Source organism: Cucumis melo, chromosome 3 (assembly GCF_025177605.1).
Source record: "Cucumis melo cultivar AY chromosome 3, USDA_Cmelo_AY_1.0, whole genome shotgun sequence".
NCBI lineage: Eukaryota > Viridiplantae > Streptophyta > Magnoliopsida > Cucurbitales > Cucurbitaceae > Cucumis > Cucumis melo.
The window spans coordinates 24343451-24363887 of record NC_066859.1 but is presented as its reverse complement, the minus strand read 5'-3'; the positions used below and the strand labels follow the sequence as shown (position 1 = coordinate 24363887).

Genomic DNA, 20437 nt, shown 5'->3' with positions numbered 1-20437 from the left:
AAATGTCAAGGATTAGATGAACCTGAACTCCAAATCCCTTAATAACATTACAACTAAACACAAACTTTCACGTGGTAATCCACTTCAATACCATAATAATATACACCCTTCTGTGCATATTACTATAGTAAGTAAAATTTGAATGTAATAAAGAAGGGTTAGCACTAAAACAATGAAATAGAAATCCTTCCTCTCGTAAGCTAACTCTTAATTACTTCCATGAGAATGAACAGAAGACATGGATTTTGCAGAAATCGAAGCCGTGGGGCTGGTGGCTTCCCTATCCACATTACCAAAGTTGGCTTTTCCGGTCAGCATTTTGATTGCAATTTGAGCAACCTCAGCGAACCAATCATCCTCCGGCAGAGCACTTGACCACAACACAACAGAAAAGAAAAGGTTTCTTTTTTGTTCTTTTAAAGGATTACTCATAAATGGTTTATATATTAATCAGATGGTGGGAGAAAAAAGAAATGTGGTGATACCTGTAAGGATCTGTACCCGTAGAAGCCAAGGAGTCTATGGCTCTTGCTATGATGTTCTTGATGACTTGATGCAAGTTCCGAGATAGATATCGACCTTGCGATGAGAATAGTATCACGAACTCCATATCTAAGTAGAACTAACAAACCACATATCAAAAGTTAATGTCTAATAGTTAGGTGATAAGAGTGAGTTATTATTGTTAGGCCTTAGTTGAAGGTATAATCGTTGTTGGTATTATATTTGTTGTCAAGAACTTACTTGCTGAAGGCCGAAGGGGCCCAAAGGGCGAGGCCCTTCTTCAACCTCTTCCCAAAAGGCTTGATCTTCGGAAAGCCATAATATCACTGTTTCGGTCAGTCTCATCAGAAGAACTGTTGCAAATCTCTCCCGTCCGACGAACATCTCCGTCGCCATACTTGCAATCCTCGTCAATTTCGCGAATAGCACCTGAAATCAAACCAACCCAAAGGAAAAAACCATCACATTCTCTCTCACTCTATCACATATCTTTCCTCCATCAAAATCACCTGAAATATTTGTGAAGGAAACCACTCCGGCTCTTCCAGATTCTCATTCCCATCCATAGACAAGTACATCTGTGCATTTAGCCGCGTATCTCCTTCTTCCGTGAATATCAGTTCTAGAGCATGTTGCCGACAGAAGCTATCCCTCAGTCGATCCACCGACCGCTGCAATCTCCTCTTCCATTCTCTCTGCTCCGGCACTCGGCTCTGCCTCTCTACCGCTTTTCTTGGCGTTTCAGTTCTGCTATGTGGAAAAAGCTTGGTTGCCGCTCGAGGGATCAACTCATCGGCTAGCAATGAGGCGTTGGCTAGTAGAGCTATTTGTTGCGCTTCTGTCTCGGCTAGGCGTACGATCTTCGTTGCTGATCCTTCTAGATTCATCTCGTTTTCGACTGAACTTGAGAGAGCTGTTATGAGTAAATTGATGTACGAGTTGAATACTTGAAGAACTCCTTCCAAGGTTAGTGCATCTAATTGTAGGCTTTCAAGTGATCCCATATCTTCTACAAATTCCTGAAATCATATATATCATTCATTCTTCAACTTCAACATTCAATATACTTCATTCTACTACTTTGTGAATCTCAGATTAGATCAATTTGGAGCAGATATTTGTAAAAAGTAAAACAAGATTTCAAATCATAACGGTTCTCAAATTTCGACTTAGAAAACAAAATTTTAGAACATGTTTCAATCACATGACAACCTACCTCGAAATTAAATTAAGTTTTCTTGATACCTAAATGGTTGATAAAGGAAAAACATCCAACCAATGGATACCACATTGAAACATAGAAACTATAGATTGATGTCGACTTCTCCCAAGAACCTTAGTATGCAAGCTCAAAAAAGCCATTTACGAATCTATATACTTCGATTGACTAAAGTTGGCGCCGAGAGTTGAGAATTCTTAAAGAAATCTAGCCTCGACCGTCTTCTGTGTGGTATACAAGAAACTTAAGTTAGAAAGGATGATCTCAAGGAACCTTCAGGGGTTTTGAAGGTTAGGAGAGGAGAAAGTTTCACTTTTGTTAGATTGTGTGGCAACGTGATCCAACGTCAAACTGAATCTTACATTTTATGTACATCCGAACACACAAATTCATTCCAAATCGTAAGAGATTTAAAAAATTTGTTAAGGACTATTCAATTGGTAGTTCTAAAAAGCTTATCAAATGTCATGGATTACTTCAACTTTTTTTTAAAAGATAGAATTGTCGTTTAAACAAATGACAAAGTTTTAGTCTTCTTTTTTTTTCTTTAATTTAACCTATAAAGGCAAAAACATACTAAAATGCAGTTGCTAAGTGCTAAAGTAAGTTTTCCCCTTGACTTGTAGATGAGTATCACACAAAAAGTGGCATGAACACAAGATCATTACCTGAACCATTGTATTAAATCTATGTGCACTTCTTGAAAGCTTTGGCTGTGACACAACAGAAGCAAGCGAAGAAGTCGAAGATGACCTTGGAAAAAGTCTAGAAGCAACAGGGGAATAAGCAAGCAACCAATCATCTGCTGCAGCTAAAGCAGCACTGCTCTGTTCAATTCTCCTCAAATTAGCTGTTATGGCATTCTCAATAAATGGCCTAAAATGCCTAAACAACACTGGCGTAAGTGCCAACCCTCGAGCTTCCAAAAGCGAGCAATGCCCCATACATATTTGTACACTCTCAGCTGCAATCCTCAAACTCCCCACAGCTGCCGATGAACCTATCACATACCTCTTCAAGAACACAGCAAAACCATCCGTTTGTCTCACAGACCAAGTCACCAACTCTGATGCGTAAGCTGGCTCTTCCCCAAACACAGCCAACGAATCACTTGCCGCTTGAGCAATCGTCGAGAACACAAACTGTGATATCGCTGCTGTGTATACCCCTCCCCCTGAGTTGCTTGATGTCCTAAAACTATGCAAGCTTCGCTGCAGTTTCTGTTGGTGGGAACTCAGTAGCAACATGTGTGCACGTGAACCGTCTCCGAGCTTTTTCAAAGCTTGAGCAGCAGAGCGAAGCTCCACACCTCGTGTGGAAGGTTGGGAAATTGTTTGCTCAAGGAGAGAAGCTAGTTTTTGTCTTTGGTTTCGAATGGCAGCTTCTAATGTGGAGAGTGCAGAAGCACTCAATGCCTTGCGACAATTAGAATCTTGAGCTATTTGTTCGCCTTTGTCTAAAGCGGCGAGAGCTTCGTCCATTCGTTTCTCAACCAAGAGAACTTCAAGGTTGTCTAAAAACTCCACCAACCATTCATCTGTGGTGGGTAGTTCACGTGTTTCGTTGGAAGAATGGTCTAGAATCGAATCTTCAATATCTCCAGAAAGAGATTCAATGCTTGCTCCTTCGGCTAAACCATGAATAAGAGCTGCTTGAGTGGATAAATGATTTCTTAGTAAAAGAAGTTCGCCTTCAAGATCTGAAATCTCTCGAGATGTACTGATGATAAGACGACCAAGAACAGAGAAATTGAGAAAGGACGACGTAGAAAGAAACAACAAACAAAATTAGAAAAAGAAAAAGAAAAAGAAAAAGAATGGAAATGATGATCACCGAATGAAAGCTCCATAATTGGCATAAACGCTTTTACGCATTTCTTCAGCAGAGGCCTTCTTGAGGTCGATAAGGTAAGAACATAAATGCTTAATTTCCTTCTCGGACATGGTTTGGCATTTGGAGGTGACATAGGAATCAACGTCATATTTAGAGGATTTGAAGCCTTTTAATCTGTCTTTGAGTGGGAGATTTGCTTCCAGTTCTGAAGCATCTCCTATGCTTGATGAGAACGATCCTCTTGCAAACGAGGAATAGGCATCCATGTTTTTTTATTATTATTATTTGGTTAAATTAGAAGGGAAAAGAGGAATGGGTTTTCATGAATGTAAGTGGGTTGATGCCATCGATGGAGGTTGGAGAAAGAGGAAGAAGATGAAGATGGGGAAAGATCCAAATGAAATGGAAGCTTCTGGTTAAATTCAGAGAGATAGAGAGATGGTTTGGGTGAATTGGTTATGGGGTTGTTGAGTTTCCTATGGCTTTATACTTTTGTGTTTTCAAAACCAATTTATAAACACTAAATAAAATTTTCTTTTAATTAAAAAAAATCTCTTGAGAAATTCTTCTAGATAAAAAAAGATATACTTACCTGAATTATGCAAAATCTAATTGATTTTGCTATAATTGAAAATGCATCGAATAATAATAATACATGTAAGGTGCATACTATAAAAAATTTTAACATTTGTTTTTCTTTTAAATTCGGGACTTGATTTCGTTAACTATATATATATATCATTTTTGAAATTTTACATAAAAAAGAATTATATTTTAAAATTTGAACATACACATAATTATGGAAAGAGACATTTTAAAGAATACCAAAGTATTGCAAAAATTTATTAGATTTTCATCTGTACGTGTTTAAGTTTTTTTTTTGTTGGTTACATTTTATAAAATAGTTTCATCCTTTACTAATTTTATAAGGTTTATATTACAATTTATTTTAAAATTTGAACATATACCAATAGAAAAAAAAGGTATATTTTCCTGTACGCTTTCCCAATCTTACAAACTCCAAAATTAAGTATATTTAGCTTAAAACAATTATAGGTTTGAAATAATCTTTTATAAATTTTTGTAGAAAGCACGTGACTAAGCACAAAACATGTTGAAATAAGTCGTGATGATTTTTTAAGATATAATTTGTAAGGACGATATAGCCATAGCCAAATCGTAGAGGATGCAGAAAATTGTCGAAACAATGAAGTTGTTAGAATTCAAATTTTCGAATGATAACGAAGATCAAATTAAATATATATATTTATGGCTCTCTGTTAAAACTTCTCTGCTTTTTATGGTAGTTAAGGCATCAAATGAAAATATGGAGAAAGAAAGGTGCAAACTAAAGCTATAGCTAAGGTACACACACAAGAAAAAAAAAGTTCAAAAACTTATCTTCCACTATACAAAACCCCACTAAACAAGGAAAATTCTTCCATCTCATGCACCATCAAAGAAAATAGAAATAAATAAACAAATCCTTAGGTAACAAACCTCTACCATATAATATAAGCTAAAACATCAAAATATATAACACTACAATTATCCCACCATCTCTCACACTTTCTCAAAATCACAAATGGATCAGGAACTCTTCTTCCCTTCTCCTCATGCATTGCTAATAATCCTCGCATCATCCTTCCTCCTCCTCCCCTCCATCTCCTCCCAAGTTTGCCAAAAGACCTGCGGCGACATCCCGCTTCGTTACCCTTTCGGTAGCGGCAGCGGGTGCGGTGACTCACGATTCCACCCCTCCATCACTTGCAATGATCATCAACAACTAATCTTCACAACTCACACTGGCTGCTACCCCATCTCCAACATAGATTACACCAACCAAGTCCTCTACATCTCCGACCCGACCATGTCGACCTGCGCTTGCAACCAACCGAGCAAAGGGTTCGGCCTCGATTGGGATGCCCCTTTCACCTTCCACGGTGACACCATCTTCGCTCTACTCGACTGCTCAAGCTCCTCCCCTGTTTACTCCCCAACCGGTATGTTCAACGACCGAAACAACAACAACAACTCATCTCGAGTGTCGCTTTGCGACAGCAGCCGAGGAATGCCGATTTGTGGATTCTTGTATGGGTGTAAGCCAATAGTGAGCCTTAATATTCCAATATCAGGATGTTGTGTTTATACACCTGTGAATTTTGGGCCTTCTTTTGAGATGGATTTGGAGAAGCTTAAGTGTGGTTCTTATTCTGGGTTTTATAGCTTTAATGGAAGAGAAACAGATGCTGAGAGCTGGAAATATGGAATTGCTATTAAGTATAAATTTGCAATTGATAATGTCTATCCAAGTTGGTGTTCGAGTTGTGAACAGAGTGGTGGGGTTTGTGGGTATTCAGGTCCCGTTGGTTCGTTTATATGTAATTGTCCTCCTGGATTTAATACAACTACTAATTGTTTCTTTGGAGCTTCTTTCAACGGCGTTTCTAAGTTTCTTCCATTCCAACTTCCATGTAAGTTTACTTCCAACTCACCTCCTTTTACACCTCTGTTTTTTCTGCCATTCTTGATTATCTTTTACCATTTCGCTTTTTTAAATTAATGTTTGTTTGTTTGTTTGTTTTATTATTGTTTTCGTAACCATTTGATTTTTGGTGTATGTTTATATTAACCAAAAGAGATGAGTTTCTAGTGGAATTCTAAAAAATTAAAAAAAAAAACAAGTTTTTTAATATTATTTTTCTATGTTCTCAATTCTTTGTCTTTGTCTTTGAAGATATTGGTAAAAATAGATGATAAAGCAATACTTTTAGTTGGAATAATTGTTGCTAACTTGTAAAAAAACACACACACCCCACACAAAAACACAAAAACAAAAAATCAAATATGTACAAATGCCCTACAGTATGAAATTGTAAACTAATTGTTAAATGGTTAAAGTTTTCAAAATGTTTTGTTTTGTTTTTCAAGACGTGAGTAAAAGACACTAACTTTTTTTTTTTCCTTTTTCACATTAAAATGTGTTTGAATTAATTAAGTCTCATTTGGTTTGTGAAAATTGTTTTAGAAAATAAAGAATTCAGAAGAAACAAAAACAATTTCCTCTTCTATCACTACATCTAAAAACATGTTTTATTTTTTAATTTAAAATGATATGAATTCAAAACTTGTATTTTATTGTTAATTTTAAAATGCAATAGTGTATTTTATGGTCGTAATTTCTAAAAACCAAATTAAGAAATCGATAGTTTATTGTTTTAGAAAATGGGTGGTATATTTCAACGGTGGTTCTTTGAAATCTTTTTGTGTTGTTAAACATGTTTTAATTATTTTTCTTGTTTTTTTTTCTTTTTTTTTTGAAATATAAAAACTAAAATTCAACCAAACTTGTTTATTTTAAAAAAAAATAGGGTATTCCACTGAAAATTAAAAATTTATTTAGGATTGTTCAAATTGTTTTAAAATGAAAAAAGAAAAACATCTCATAAGTCATAACTTTAAAGTTTATTCTCCAACAAGGTCATTGACGAAAAAAAAACTCAGTATCACTTTATTATAATCTATAAATTAACACTTAGAGAGTTTTTTAATTAAAAAAATTAAACTTTGTTATTATATACATACATACATATATAAAATATTGTATTCAACAAAAATGCTTTTTTACAAAGTACTTTTTTTTTTTTTTTATTACAAACAAAATAACTTATAAGAAAAACAAAAGTTTTTCCTTTTATTTTCATTTTCAGTTTTTCTCCGTAATTTTAAGAATAAACTTTTTGTTTTAAAAACAAAAAATAAATGAATTAATTAACGAATACATCCGATTTTTAAAAACTAAAAATCAGAAACCAGAAACCAAAAAAGGAAAGAATCACTAAAAAAGAACATAAAATTATGTTTTAAGGATATTATTTAAAACTAATTAACATATTATTGTTTGATATATATTTGTACAGGGATTTGTATGATTATTTTCTTAGGATGGCTATTGGTTTGGTCTTCAACATTTTAGCAAATAACTTCTCGAGGGCTTTACGTGAACAACTTGGACGGGAAAAATGTAGCTTTCATTTCTTCTTTTCTTTTCTTACATCGTGGAAAGTCAAACTTCTAACTTTGACTTCACAACGAACAGTACATCAATCATGTTGATTTAAGTATTATTTGTGTTTCCAAATAAGATGAAATTTGGTGTCGAAAGCTGTTAATTAAAGTAAGATTTTATGAATTATTTTATATAATTATTGAATAAAACATAAAATAAGAAAAATAATAAGGTGATGGGAATCAGGTTCTCCTTTTTCTTATGAGGATAATGATTCTACAAAATCCACTAATGGGAATCGTTTCATTTTCTCATACTTTATTGGGCATATTCCTTAAAGTTAACAACACACCATACAAAGGCTACCAAAAAGTTTTATTCTTCTTCATAAACTTTGGTTAAGTGCCTTCATATATAGACTAGACTTGTTATATATATATATATTGATTTGAAAATTATAGCTAGGGATTTAAAATACATATATTAAGTGAGAAAAAGTGTACGTAGATCAATTTGGAAAAGAGGTTCTATGTAATATGATCAATTGTTGTTTGTCATGTAGCAATGTGGAGTATTGATTGTGTCCTCTAAAGGGCAATGATCTTTTAGAGAAAAAACGTACAGTTTGAAGTGTGTTACAGTACTTTCTTATTAATGCATGATTTGTTATCTAATTTCTCAAAGAAAAAGAAAATAGTTTAGAGCATTTGGATATGATTTTGTGCAATAACCTAATTAAGAATGTGTATAGCTAACAATCTAAACTTTTTCAATGAATTAAGACCAACTTTTGATCAGCCAAATCTAATCTCATCCAAATTAAAATAGCATAAATCTTCATCGAAGGGAGCTTGCATGTAGCAGTTAAGAGTTCATATGAAAATAATTTGAAGAAAAATTATAATCATACTAAGTAGAAATTCCTTGTAAAAAAACAAAAAAGTAGAAAATCAAATTCTGTAAACCAAGGTAACATGAGCAATAATTTAAAATTAAACTTGAGAGCTAGAATCAATCATGATCAACAATTTCTTGCAAACTTAAACATGAACCTGTAAAACCTTTTTTACTAAACCTGTACCCAAACGTAAACGTACTACATATGGAAGAACTCGACGTATATAGCATAGAAATACGGTCAGTCATACTGTTAACTTTGTGAAATTTCCCCCTTTTGTTGTTAATACAACGGCCCATTCAAATTCTATTTTTGTTTCTTCTTCCAATTAATTATAAATTCTCCCCCTTCGGAACAAAATATTTCAAAACTATGAATAACCCAACATGTACTAAGTTGACATAAGTGGGTCTTACAAAAGGTGAGGACGACGTACGATGAAGTTAAGCATCCATAGGAAATTCTTGTGCCCTCAATACTATTATTAGGGTAAAGGACTTATAAACAATCTTTGGTCTGATGAACACATGTGTCTCTGCCAAGAAAGTTTGAGACACTATGGTTGTTACTGTCATGAGGGAACATCAAAAGTCAAGATGTATACGCTTCATTTAATTTGTTGACCACAATGTCCGAAGTTTAAAAACGTTCAAAGCTGAAACAACTGTCGCGAATTTGACGTTCTCTTGACATTGCCAATACAAACCTTTTGCCTTAGGTGAGATAATCTCACAATTGAAGTTGGTTAGAAATTAAAGATTTTAACTATTCATTTGCTATTGTTTAGTGTGTTGCAATCTCGATGGAAGAATGAAAGAATGGTGAAGATTGCAAAGCCAAACAAAACCCCAAACGTGTAACGACAAAAAGGACTCTATAACATATAATCTAACAATTAATTAAAGTAACGTAATCTTCCATTTAAAATAACGTTCTTAGACCATTAATTTTCATAAATGGTCATTTTCTTTATACAATCATTTTTATCTTCTTTTTTCTAAAATTTTATATATATATATATATATATATATTTTGAATTCATGATATTTGTTTTCAATTACTCATAAACTACGATCATAAATTTTGCAAATGTTATTTGGTTTAAGATCGTGTACCAAAATATAAAGGGTTTTTAAAAAAATTATTGGGATATTGGCACACAAAATCATCATGTACCAAATATATTAATTGTGTGTTGATTGGGGCATTTGTTCATGCGTTTTTTCCGTTTTCGAAATTGTTCTTCATTTCTTTATTATATTTTTTTAAAATTCCCTTTTTAAATATAGTGAAATAAACTAAAATATATTAAAATTATTTACAACATATAGCAAAAAAAATTTATTGTATCAACGTTGTCTATCAATATAGAAATATGTCGATATTTAGGATTGATATAATCTAAAATTTTACTGTATTTTATAAATATTTTGTTAATTTTTTATTTTTTTTTAATTATACAATAAAATATTAAAACTACATCCTCCGAAAGTTAAATTAATTGACATGACATTATTCAATCCATAAGAATGCTGCACCAAAAGTACATAGAAGAACATTTTAAAAAACCACAAGAAGATAAAAAAGAAAAAAAAAAGTCTTGAAAATCGAAATAACGCGTACGATAGGGTCCAGGCTAATTTACAAGCATAGGTTTAGCGTTTAGGTAGTCATTTTCCATTAAAACTTAAAAGAAAAGGACAATGGAATGTAATGGACCTCCAATTATGGTCATTCTTTGCAATTTCTGTAGGAAGAATTAATGGCAATTACAGAGAGAGAGAGAGAGAGAGAGAATTGTGGAATTGGAACTTGACGTAGACTATGACTTGGTGCGTACGTCGCCTTGCCACCAAAGAGCACGGGGGCCGCAAATTTCACGACTGCGAGTGGTTTCTCCAACTTTCTTAATTCATACATTTTTAATTCAAATTTCAATGCCCAAATCAAAGTGTCTCCCATAGTTTTCCAACCTAATTCTTTTATTCATTAAAAAAAAAAAAAAACCTTTCTTTTAACTTTTACTAAGGTTTTAAAAAAAATCAAAAGGTTAGATTGACAAAAGGTACTCCATTTTTAGTGGAAACATTTAACTAACCTTACCCCTTTTTTAAAAAAGGATATCCACATAGAGATTTGTAAATATAATCATGTGTAATGTTTCAATGAAATTGAAGAGGCTTTTTCCCTTTATAAAAACATCTTGAATTTGGTTGATAACAAGTATTTTAGAGTTAGGTTAGATGTGAGCAATTTGATGTTACAATTTTATCAAAATTAGCTGGTACAACTTACAAAGATAATTGTTATAGTCTATTTGTAGTCGATGCAGAATGAATCATTGTTCTTAGAATAAAATTTATGATGTAAAAATTAAATAGATATGCACATAGAGTGTTTAGAAAAAAATTTTGAAAATCATGCTTCAACTATCTTTTGAATCCCAATAAGCATAAACTCTTTCATGTTCTAATAAGCTTTAGATTATTTATACTTATAAATCTTTATTAATCAATTTACTAATTACAGATAAATTCTTCTTATTTTCTTTTTCGAAATATTTTAACTTTTTTATTTTAGGAATGAGAGAAATACGTAATCAAATATGTCTATATTTTTAAGAATTTATTGGACCAAGTATTAAAAAAGGACTCGATGAACTCTAGTCGCTCTATATATGTGTGTGTGTAAACATCAATAAAATATTATCGCATAGCAATTTAATATTTTATTAAAAAAATTAATTTTAATTTTCCATTCAATATATACATAATATATTTAATTATAGGCTGAATGAAAGGAACAGAAAGCCAAGAAGTTTCTGATGAATCATGAGATAACTTAGTCAACCAAGCAATCTCTCGATAGTTTTACATCGAAAACAAGAAAAGGTCTCTCCGTAGGGACCTTCCCACCCATCTTCCCCCATTGTCAATTCTTTCCCTAACCACACATTAATTACAATTACAACGCGCAACTATAAAACAATTTAATTCCAAACTCTGATCTGATCTCCATCTTCGTTCGTTTCACCCATTTTCAATAATTAATAATGGAGGTATTCAACAAAGCCAAGGCCGTGAGACTCCGAGCCCACAACGACAAGTATCTAGTAGCCGACGACGACAACAAAACCATCCGCCAGAGCCGCAACCGCACCTCTCGCAAAACCATATGGGTAGTCGAACCAGTATCGGATCAAGGCATACGGCTCAAGAGCCTGGCCCATGGTCGGTACTTAAGCGCATCGGATTTGCCGTTCCTGCTGGGGATGACCGGAAACAAGGTGGTGCAGGTGGAGGCGGAGAAGGGTAGTTCGGAGTGGACGCTGAAGTGGGAACCGGTGCGGGAAGGGTTCCAGGTGAAGCTGAAGAGTTGGTGTGGGACTTACTTGAGAGGGAATGGTGGGACTCCCCCTTGGAGAAACTCGGTGACTCATGATCAGCCTCACAGTTCGACTACTGGGAAGTGGATTTTGTGGGACGTGGAGGTTGTGGATCATTTGGAATTCGATGGCCTCGGGTCTTTCTCTAGCTTTGCCTCCGATGAGCCCTTTGGGTCCGAACCTCCTACACCCTTGCATACTAAAACACCGGTAAATAATTATATTACTTTCACCTCCTCTGCTAGATTTCTTTTCCACCCTATGATTTTGATACATTTTATATGCAATGAGATAACAAATAACAATTGGTAGTAATTTATTTTGATAAAATAATGATACTCTGACTAACAATTTTGCATTTAATTCCTTGTTTTGTCATATAATTAACGATGAAATTAACTCCTTTAACTAGATTTTTCTGCCATGTGATTAATTAAATTACACTGTCAACAAACACACATTATCTGTTTTCAAACGACTTCTCTCCAATTTGTAAACAAGTGTTCTTCAACAATTTAAAGCTATGTCCTACATTTGAATTCGAATCGAAAGGTTTAAAGCAACGATAATTTTAATAATTAGCACTTAAATTTAAATATAATGATCACTTCCATCGAGAGAAAAAATTAAATTTCTTAATTTATTGTTGGGGGACTTTTGGCCACCAATTTTTTAATGATTAATATTTTACACTTTTGCTAGATTAAAATACAGTAATTAGCCAATCGTGTGATTTTATATCAAATATTTTAACATCTTGTTCTTTAAACATTATCATTCCAAATATTATATATACGCACACTATTTTCCACTAATTTTCTTTTATAATATATAGCCTTACTTTAATTAATAATTCGACCTTGTTCAACTTAATGCCTTTCTTTTACAAACAGTTTCTTTTACCACTTTCTTTAATCAAATTTGACAATCAAATAATTAGCATATTATATACTAAATAATTCCTAACACTCATTGATACTAACGATACCAAATTATTGGATAGATACAATCATTGTTATTATCATTATTTTATAACGATAATAGATAACCATAAAAAAAAAGAAACACCTCAAATTTTAAATCCAAGACATAAACCAAACACTATATAAAACAAGATAACAAAGAAAAAAAAAAAAGAGAATACGACTAGAAATTCTATGAGCCAGTGCTTTATGTTTGGATTGACTTTGCAAAGGTGTTTATGAAAGGGGAGGATATACGAGAAGGGATTCGATATTACCAAAAAGAAAAGAAGAAAAAGAGGAAGAAGAATGAAAAATAATATTGATAATGATAGATCATAGTAAGGAAGGAATAAAAGAAAAAACAAAGTAAAGTATGTTTTAACGAAGCCAGCTGGATTGGATGGAACTACGAAACTCATTCGACCAGAAACTAAACTAAAACCCAATTTTATTTCCATATCCGCCAAAACAGAAAAATGAGAAAAAGTACTTAGACTTTTACTATTCAAATTCAGTTTTCAACATCAATTTCTTCAGAACTATACGAAACAAAGTTCGAAAGCAACAGCTATCAAAATCCAATGTTGAATCAATCCGTGTTTATCCAATTCTTCCCCCACTTTCCTCCAATCTCCCCTATTGGCCATAATCACTCACCAAGAATCTTCCTCCATTTCTCTAATTCTTACTCATAAAATGCTCAATCATTTCAACCATTTTTCTCATTCAATCCTATAAATTTTTTCCCAATTTCTTCCAGATTCATCATAGCTCGACTGTTATGGATTTGTTTCGCAATGCTAAAACGATCAGACTGCGAAGCCACCACAAGAAGTATTTATCCGCTGATGAAGATGAGGAATCCGTCGTTCAGGACCGGAATGGATCATCCAAGAACGTTAGGTGGGCGGTCGAGTTCGTTTCCTTCTCTGATGCTATTATCCGCCTGAAAAGCTGTTATGGGAAGTACTTAATGGCGTCCAACCAACCGTTCTTGCTTGGAATGACTGGGCGGAAGGTTATGCAAGCTCGTCCTGAACGGTTTGAATCATCGCTTGAGTGGGAGCCGGTTAAGGATGGCTCCTTCCTTCGTCTCAAAACAAGGTACGGTAATTACTTGAGAGCTAACGGCGGTGTTCCCCCGTGGCGGAACTCGGTTACTCATGATATACCGCACCGGGCTGCTACTAAGGAATGGATTCTATGGGATCTTGATGTTGTGGATATCGAAACTCAATCTTCTGTTCATAAAACCCTAGATCATCCCCCATATGAATCCTCCGACCCGGATTCACCTCTGGAGTTGGATTCAATTTCGTCCTCGGTTTCACAAGAACCCGCTCGTCCTTCAACTGCTGAGGTATGTTACTAAACTTACCACCGTCAATTCATTTTCATGAAACCCTATAAATATGTATTTTGAATTGATTTAAAGTTATATTCACAAATGATCAGTACAACGTTTGTGGAGGATCAAATTCACCTCCAAAATCGGAGGGGAGGAGGATACTTTTTCAATTTGCTGATGAAAATGGAGAAGATGAGGATTCAGAGAGAAATTCATTGAATTTCAATGGGAAAGGAGTGGAGGAATTGACTCGTAAATTAGAAGAAGATATGGGAATTGAAGGTGTAGTTGTATGTACTCGTAGCCCTCTGAATGGAAAGCTTTATCCAATTCGGTTGCAACTTCCTCCCAACAATGGAACTTTGAAGGTTGTTCTAGTTCTGAAGTCTTCCACATGTAAGAATGAATCTGTTCTTCTTCATTAATTGATCTATTTGTTTGATTTCACAAATGTTTTTTATTTAACCTTTTGGGTATTGATGATTTTGAAACAGTGGGAAGTGAGTTCGAGAAACAAGGGTTGATTTGATATGATATAAAAGAGAAAAGGGTGATTGGTGATCGAATCATTCAAACAGGGGCCAGGCCAAAGCAGAACACAAATCCTATCCTCATCGTAGTAATGAAGAACAGAGAGATGTATTGAAGTAATGTATAGTGAGTAGGGGAGGGGTTCATTATTTGAATTCGTTATTAATTAAATAGTCAACAACATGGTGGCAGTATTCTTATTTTCTGTTGGATTCTACTATGTTGTGTTGTACTATGAAGTATAAACACACTTTGTTTTTGTAGAAGTTGAGTATTAAATAAAATTATTTGCGATTTGTCTATTTTCTTTAATGAAAAATAATTAGATGAGTATCGAAAATCATCCATCTTCTTTTCGTGCATATTTTATCAACTTATCTAATTAAATTTTGTCATGTGATAAATTCAAGAAATAAGGACAATTTACTGTTAGAGAGATAATTTATAGTACAAATTAAGAAGCATCTATAGTGTTATAGGGTTTATAAATAGAAACTAATATAAAGAGTAATATTTAGATTGCATATGCTCATGTAACACACTACTAATACATCAAGTATATCTTTATATTGATTCTCTACTATTTACCATTGATGATTTGATAATAGAATAAACAAAGAATGACGTGTCTTGACAATTTGATTGATTGAATAAAGTAAAATTAGAAGTGGTGGAAAGAATCAAATTTGTATATATGAAAAAGAAAATTGCTTGTACCATTCAAACGTTCATCAAATATTACACGGAAGCTAAGCTCTAAGTTAACTAACGTTCATTTCTTGCCCATAAACTTTGGACTTAATAACAACTCACATGGTCACACTACATCATTGCAATACTATATTATTTGGCTTCCCTCTTTCATTGTTGCTTACGAAGCTCTGTTTTACGGTAACTACAAACGGTCGACAATTATTTGGAATAGAAATTGGGACAAAGGAAGCAAAAATATATTTGTGAAGCAAGATGAATGTAGCTCAGCATCCATGGCGGATTCTTCACATGTGATGAAGAAGAGAATTTGAAGTTTAGATGTTGTGTTTATGGCTTAATTCACCAAAATTTGATTGGGAATAAATAATCGTTGTTGTGTTTTCTAATTATGCTTAAACTATGTCAGTTTTGTCATTGTCCTTGTCGCTTCTATTCTTCATTTTAATGCAACTATTGTTTACACAATTGTATTCATAAAATTGTGCCAATGAGTATATATTTATTTAATCGTAATTGGGTTAAATATTTGTTTTCTTTGGTTCCTAAATTTGTTCAAATGTAACAATCTCTTTAAAACAATCAAAAACAAAAATACTAATTTTGATGCCAATATCGATAACTTAAATTTATATCTACATCGATTGATATTATTTTAAGAAAAATTCGAACATAACACAAAATTATAAAATGTGAAAGAAAAAATGTTAAAAAATATATATATATAATATGACATTAGCGTGTAAATTAAACACTAACGCAAAAACAACGTTACTTGACGCCTCGAAATAATACTTAGACCGATGGATCTAAAGATGTAGTTTTATTTATTTGACATTTTTTAAATGTGTAAGAATCAACTATTTCTAAATAATACTTTCCCCTTTTCTCTAAAGATTTTATCCTCAAACTTCCTTTCCCCTCGAAATCACTCCCTCGGGCTCAACTCCCTCACGCGCTCGTGCGTCATTGCTCTGCCCTTGTCGATGATATCGCCCCATGTCTGCCATCGTCCTCTAAGCCTAGGTAAGCACAGACGGACCTCTCCATCTCCCTCTTTTTAAGTGCGAGATTCCCTCACCCGCCGTTCACCCTCAATCTCTGAACTTGATCGCCGACGCAGCCCAGTCGTGACTGCCGTGCCCACGTCCTAAAACGTTTTTGCGACGAGCAGCTTAGGTAACACTGGTCTTTCGTGTTTCTATTGTTCGTTCTTATTACCCAAGACCTATGTGGTTTCTATTTGGGTTTCTCACTTTGTCTTTGTTTTGGAATCAAGAGTTCGAATGTGCTTAGCGCTCCGTCCAGCAAGATTAAGGACGTTAGCCGGGCATTCGTGTTAGTTTGGAACCCATTCAAACACGACCAACAGGTAATTAAGCTTTTTTGGCATTAATCAGCGGGTAAGGATTTGTTTTCATGACTTTCAAACTCGTTTAAGTTCGGTTAGTTATTCCTGGATTCTTAACCTTCTGAGCAAAAATTAAACTCCTTTATTGATGATAGAAGCTTGAAATTGTCATCACTTCAAACTTAATGGTTCTAATCTCAATGCTTTTTTGTTCGCAGCATTTAGGATTAAGAAATTCATCATTCTATGGCTCCTCGGGAATGTCAGGTCTGCAATGAAGCACCATCCAAATACAAATGCCCCCTATGCCTTGCACCTTAGTAAGAAAAACTAGAAGATTTGTTTTAGGTTGTTTTTGCGTAGTCTTTAATGAAAAGTCTCTGACCTTCATTCATTTGTGTGCTGGCCTCTCCCTCTCACTTTGCTTGAAGCTGCTCTCTGGTTTGTTTTAAGAAACACAAAGGTGCTGTTCTTTTGGACTTGGGTTTTTATTATTGTATTTATGTTCTATAAATTTGTATGAAGTTTCAGGTTCAGACGGTCTACTCTTCTAGTTGGCTATTTATTTTGGGATAATTTCATGATGTGGTGAAATCGCTAGTTGTCTAAATCGTTGCTACTTGTGCTTTGTTATGAATTTGAACTCACTGCCCAAGTTTAAAGCAGATCATTGTTCTAAGTTCCCTTGCCTGTATTTTTACCTACTTTGACGGATTAGTTGATGCTAACTGGAGGTTCTGGTATCTGTTTAAGATTTGAATGTACTGGTCATGTTTTTTCAAGTTGAGTTACTCTTGAATGTCTGCTCCAATAAGTGGTTCATAGAGTGTTCTTTCACGTTATACATTGGAAGACCTCCAAATTTTAGACTAAGGAAATTTATTAATGTATTTATTGCGAGCTAGACTCTTGGATGCTTATCATATTTGATGTGCAGAAGTTTAATGTAACCTTGGGCATGAATTGGTTAGTTGCTAACCAAACCACCATCGATTGTGTCAAGAAAGAAGCCCCGTGCGGACCCTAAATTAAGTTCAAAGGTGCAAAGCATGGAAATCCAAATGTTGTGAACAATAGTGTAGCATGGGGCTTTTGGTGTATTTGTCAAATATTGTGAACATTTGATGTTTCTTGATCATGTTTCATAACCAAAAGAGTAATTTTGAGTCTTGAATGTTCTTCTTCGATGGTAAAAGTCCATTCTTGATGATTCTTGACGATTCTTTAATTCATCCAACTCCCACTCTTTACGTCGATTTCTTGAAAAATGGGTTTGATTGTGGATTGTTTGGGCCAATTTTTGATATCGTTGCCTTCTTATTCTGTTCCAAACAGCCTTAGAGAAATCATCGGAGTCACTAGAATCAGTAGAATCAAACTTCCAATGTGGATAATGATAGGTTCTTTGAGAAAATCGAGCATGGCCAAAATTAGAATGTTGAAATTCTTCTTTGGTGAAGTGAGACTCAAAAAGTTTTAATCCATACTTCAGGCAGTTTCCTTTAAATAGTAATTTCTGTTTGGTTTTAATGACCTTGGTATCGTAATTGAGTTTAAATATTAAAAAAAAGTTATTGACATTCTCTAATTTAGTCTGAAATTTGGGGGCGTTTCACATGCTATCTGTGATTGGCATTCAATTCTATTGCTATGATAACTTATATCGTTTGCAACTTGTGCAGAAGTGCTCTGTGCCATCAAGCCTGTGTCTGAAGAGGACCAATCAAGTAAGTCTATACTAACGTTTCATTTATTCAAATATGTCATGTATATACTCACGTTTCACTTATTCAAATATGTCATACATGTCAAGATTGCCCAATAATTGTTTATTTGATTCCTTCCAGATTTTATCCTTTTGGATCCTGTGAAAGTCAATGAACTTTCTTTCCTTGTTCATTCTTTGGGTATTCATCGTACTCGCTGACCCATTTTTATTCTTTCCATCTAAAGCTGCTCCCAATGGATCATTTGTAGATAGGCCAATATGTGTTGGAGACCAGAATGAAGTACTTGAAAAGTCGCAGTTAGAGGCTATTGGTATTGACTCATATTTACTGATTTTATTAACTCAATTTATACATGATCACGTTTGGTCCCAAAAAACACATGACATGCATTTCTAATTCTTACAAGAGAGTTGGATGAATTTCGAGGGTTATGGGAGACAGAAATCTTCAAATCTCATGGTTGCAAAATGTTCACTTGATTAGGTCATATGAAAAATCTAGTATATAACAACCTTCTCTCAGTCATTTGTTTGGTTAACCTTCTGACGCTTTGGATAGCAAAGTATCATTTGAGAAGGGATTAAGTTTTGAAGGTTGGACGGACAATTTGTATGTCAAGGAGAAACTAGGGAGGGAAACTATGTTTTATCACATTTTTATTTACGCTTCAAGAATAATTTTGTTGCTAGTTGTAAAAGCATTATTGAACTTACATTCTAGGTTTCTGCGCATCTTTCTTACAGCTTCTTCCTCAGAAATACACAATATTTTGAATGATGAGAAACTCCGGAAGTTTATCCTTGCCATTGATAGCTCACTCGATCCAGAAACTGTAAGTATTTTGCATCTTCCATCACGTGAGGAATTGTACTCCTAACCAACTTCTTGCTCCATTATAGTCATCATCTACAAATCGTTGTAAATGTGAATATAAATAGTTAAAAACGTTGGTTTAAGTTGGTTCTTGTTCTTATTAGGAACTTGATAAAGCTATGGAAGATGAAGCATTTCGCATTTTCAGTAGCAAGGTACTATTTTTAATATTTTTGATCATCTGTGACTTGTGATACAGTCGTCATGAGCATGCCGGATAAATATTTTCGTTTGTTTTAAAGCGTTTATTCTCTCTGTTGGTTAGATATCATCCATCATCAGCTCTTAGACCTAATAGTCATAGATGGAGGAGGGAAAGAAACAGTTTACCAAGACATGTATATGTATAAACAACGAGACGTTTCTGCCCTTTTGGCATAAGGGATCAACTCAGCAGATGATGATGATTTCAGCAAAGAACGACGGCTTCATGGATTGTAGTAATGCTGGGGGGCCATCTAAGTGATCAGCTGCTAATGTTTAATGGTGATCAAATGTACCAAGTTATACTGATCAGTTTTCAAGTACTATAGGAACATGTCCGTTTGACGACCACCCAAACTCATGTTTAGTGATTTCTTGGCTGAAGAGAATGTTGCAAGTCATGTTTTGACTAAAGGACTTGCGATTGAATTAACCAACTGAAAGTTGAAGGTTTTATGATTTTTATATCATAAAATTAGCATAGGTTTTATCATGATGAATCAGACTAAATTCCAACTGGGAAAAAAAAGTGGTCTTTCATGATCAGGCTACCAACCAACCAACCTAATGGAAGGTTGAGAATTAAAGAATTTGGGAAATAGAATGTACTAAAGAATCAGTATTACTATTTACATTAAATGGAGAGGGGAAAAAAACAAAACAACGAAATAAATATGCAGATTTAGTGAAAGTCATTGTCAAAACTCAAACATAGTGTAGTGTTTAAATTTCCAAATTTAGCAAGAAAACAACCAAAAGAAAGTGCCTCAAAATGGGTTTAAAAATTTCAGTTTAACTCTCATCCACAAACAAAGGTAGGTAAACACCTCATCATCATAATCTTAGATATCTTCTTTAATCATCCATATCTATATC

The 20437-nt window shown here is 34.0% G+C and overlaps 4 protein-coding genes and 1 long non-coding RNA gene across 9 annotated transcripts; 4 read left to right on the top strand and 1 right to left on the bottom strand.

Annotated features, from left to right (window-relative positions):
• Positions 1-23: 23 nt before the first annotated feature.
• LOC103502589 (exocyst complex component EXO84A) lies at positions 24-3822 on the bottom strand. The gene is made up of 6 exons (XM_008466561.3): positions 3557-3822; positions 2392-3442; positions 1014-1523; positions 745-933; positions 486-622; positions 24-370 (listed from the first exon to the last, which is right to left on the bottom strand). Exons 1-6 carry the CDS (start codon positions 3820-3822, stop codon positions 208-210), a joined length of 2316 nt encoding a protein of 771 aa, XP_008464783.1. The 3' UTR covers positions 24-207.
• On the top strand, positions 1321-4107 carry LOC127148440 (uncharacterized). Its single transcript, XR_007819432.1, has 2 exons — positions 1321-1470; positions 2350-4107. It is a non-coding gene; the product is annotated as an uncharacterized LOC127148440 (long non-coding RNA).
• Positions 4108-4894: 787 nt separating this feature from the next.
• Positions 4895-7748, top strand: LOC103504364 (wall-associated receptor kinase-like 20). Of its 2 annotated transcripts, none has more exons than XM_051082037.1 (2): positions 4895-6030; positions 7501-7748. In XM_051082037.1, coding segments are annotated over exons 1-2 (891 nt in total). In that variant the 5' UTR covers positions 4895-5141; the 3' UTR covers positions 7503-7748. The 2 variants fall into 2 exon arrangements, with proteins under 2 accessions (XP_050937994.1, XP_050937993.1); XM_051082036.1 differs by having other exon boundaries at positions 4897-6030; positions 7477-7748.
• Positions 7749-11309: 3561 nt separating this feature from the next.
• Positions 11310-14994, top strand: LOC103502590 (uncharacterized). Its single transcript, XM_008466563.3, has 4 exons — positions 11310-12058; positions 13574-14173; positions 14269-14557; positions 14656-14994. The coding sequence occupies exons 1-4, from the start codon at positions 11516-11518 to the stop codon at positions 14688-14690; spliced, it is 1467 nt and encodes a 488-aa protein (XP_008464785.2). The 5' UTR covers positions 11310-11515; the 3' UTR covers positions 14691-14994.
• Positions 14995-16222: 1228 nt separating this feature from the next.
• LOC103502587 (uncharacterized) lies at positions 16223-20054 on the top strand. Of its 4 annotated transcripts, none has more exons than XM_008466557.3 (9): positions 16223-16582; positions 16683-16775; positions 16973-17074; positions 17186-17217; positions 18437-18481; positions 18708-18794; positions 19228-19316; positions 19462-19512; positions 19623-20054. In XM_008466557.3, exons 3-9 carry the CDS (start codon positions 17001-17003, stop codon positions 19644-19646), a joined length of 402 nt encoding a protein of 133 aa, XP_008464779.2. In that variant the 5' UTR covers positions 16223-16582; positions 16683-16775; positions 16973-17000; the 3' UTR covers positions 19647-20054. The 4 variants fall into 4 exon arrangements, with proteins under 4 accessions (XP_008464779.2, XP_008464782.2, XP_008464780.2 ...); XM_008466558.3 differs by having other exon boundaries at positions 16267-16582; positions 16683-16806; XM_008466560.3 differs by lacking the exon at positions 17186-17217 and having other exon boundaries at positions 16266-16582; positions 16683-16806.
• Positions 20055-20437: the final 383 nt, after the last annotated feature.

What these genes read in the sequence shown, in the direction of transcription:
- LOC103502587 (XM_008466557.3), top strand. Translation starts at nt 17,001, where the DNA reads ATGGCTCCTCGGGAATGTCAGGTCTGCAATGAAGCACCATCCAAATAC. An exon ending in GTCGCAGTTAGAGGCTATTG is followed by an intron (nt 18,795 to 19,227) that starts GTATTGACTCAT and finishes TCTTTCTTACAG; the next exon opens with CTTCTTCCTCAGAAATACAC. An exon ending in GCTCACTCGATCCAGAAACT is followed by an intron (nt 19,317 to 19,461) that starts GTAAGTATTTTG and finishes TGTTCTTATTAG; the next exon opens with GAACTTGATAAAGCTATGGA.
- LOC103502589 (XM_008466561.3), bottom strand. Translation starts at nt 3,822, where the DNA reads ATGGATGCCTATTCCTCGTTTGCAAGAGGATCGTTCTCATCAAGCATA. An exon ending in AATTATGGAGCTTTCATTCG is followed by an intron (nt 3,443 to 3,556) that starts GTGATCATCATT and finishes TCTTATCATCAG; the next exon opens with TACATCTCGAGAGATTTCAG. An exon ending in ACGGGTACAGATCCTTACAG is followed by an intron (nt 371 to 485) that starts GTATCACCACAT and finishes GTTGTGGTCAAG; the next exon opens with TGCTCTGCCGGAGGATGATT.
- LOC103502590 (XM_008466563.3), top strand. Translation starts at nt 11,516, where the DNA reads ATGGAGGTATTCAACAAAGCCAAGGCCGTGAGACTCCGAGCCCACAAC. An exon ending in CCTTGCATACTAAAACACCG is followed by an intron (nt 12,059 to 13,573) that starts GTAAATAATTAT and finishes AATTTCTTCCAG; the next exon opens with ATTCATCATAGCTCGACTGT. An exon ending in AGTTCTGAAGTCTTCCACAT is followed by an intron (nt 14,558 to 14,655) that starts GTAAGAATGAAT and finishes ATTTTGAAACAG; the next exon opens with TGGGAAGTGAGTTCGAGAAA.
- LOC103504364 (XM_051082036.1), top strand. Translation starts at nt 5,142, where the DNA reads ATGGATCAGGAACTCTTCTTCCCTTCTCCTCATGCATTGCTAATAATC. An exon ending in TCTTCCATTCCAACTTCCAT is followed by an intron (nt 6,031 to 7,476) that starts GTAAGTTTACTT and finishes ATATTTGTACAG; the next exon opens with GGATTTGTATGATTATTTTC.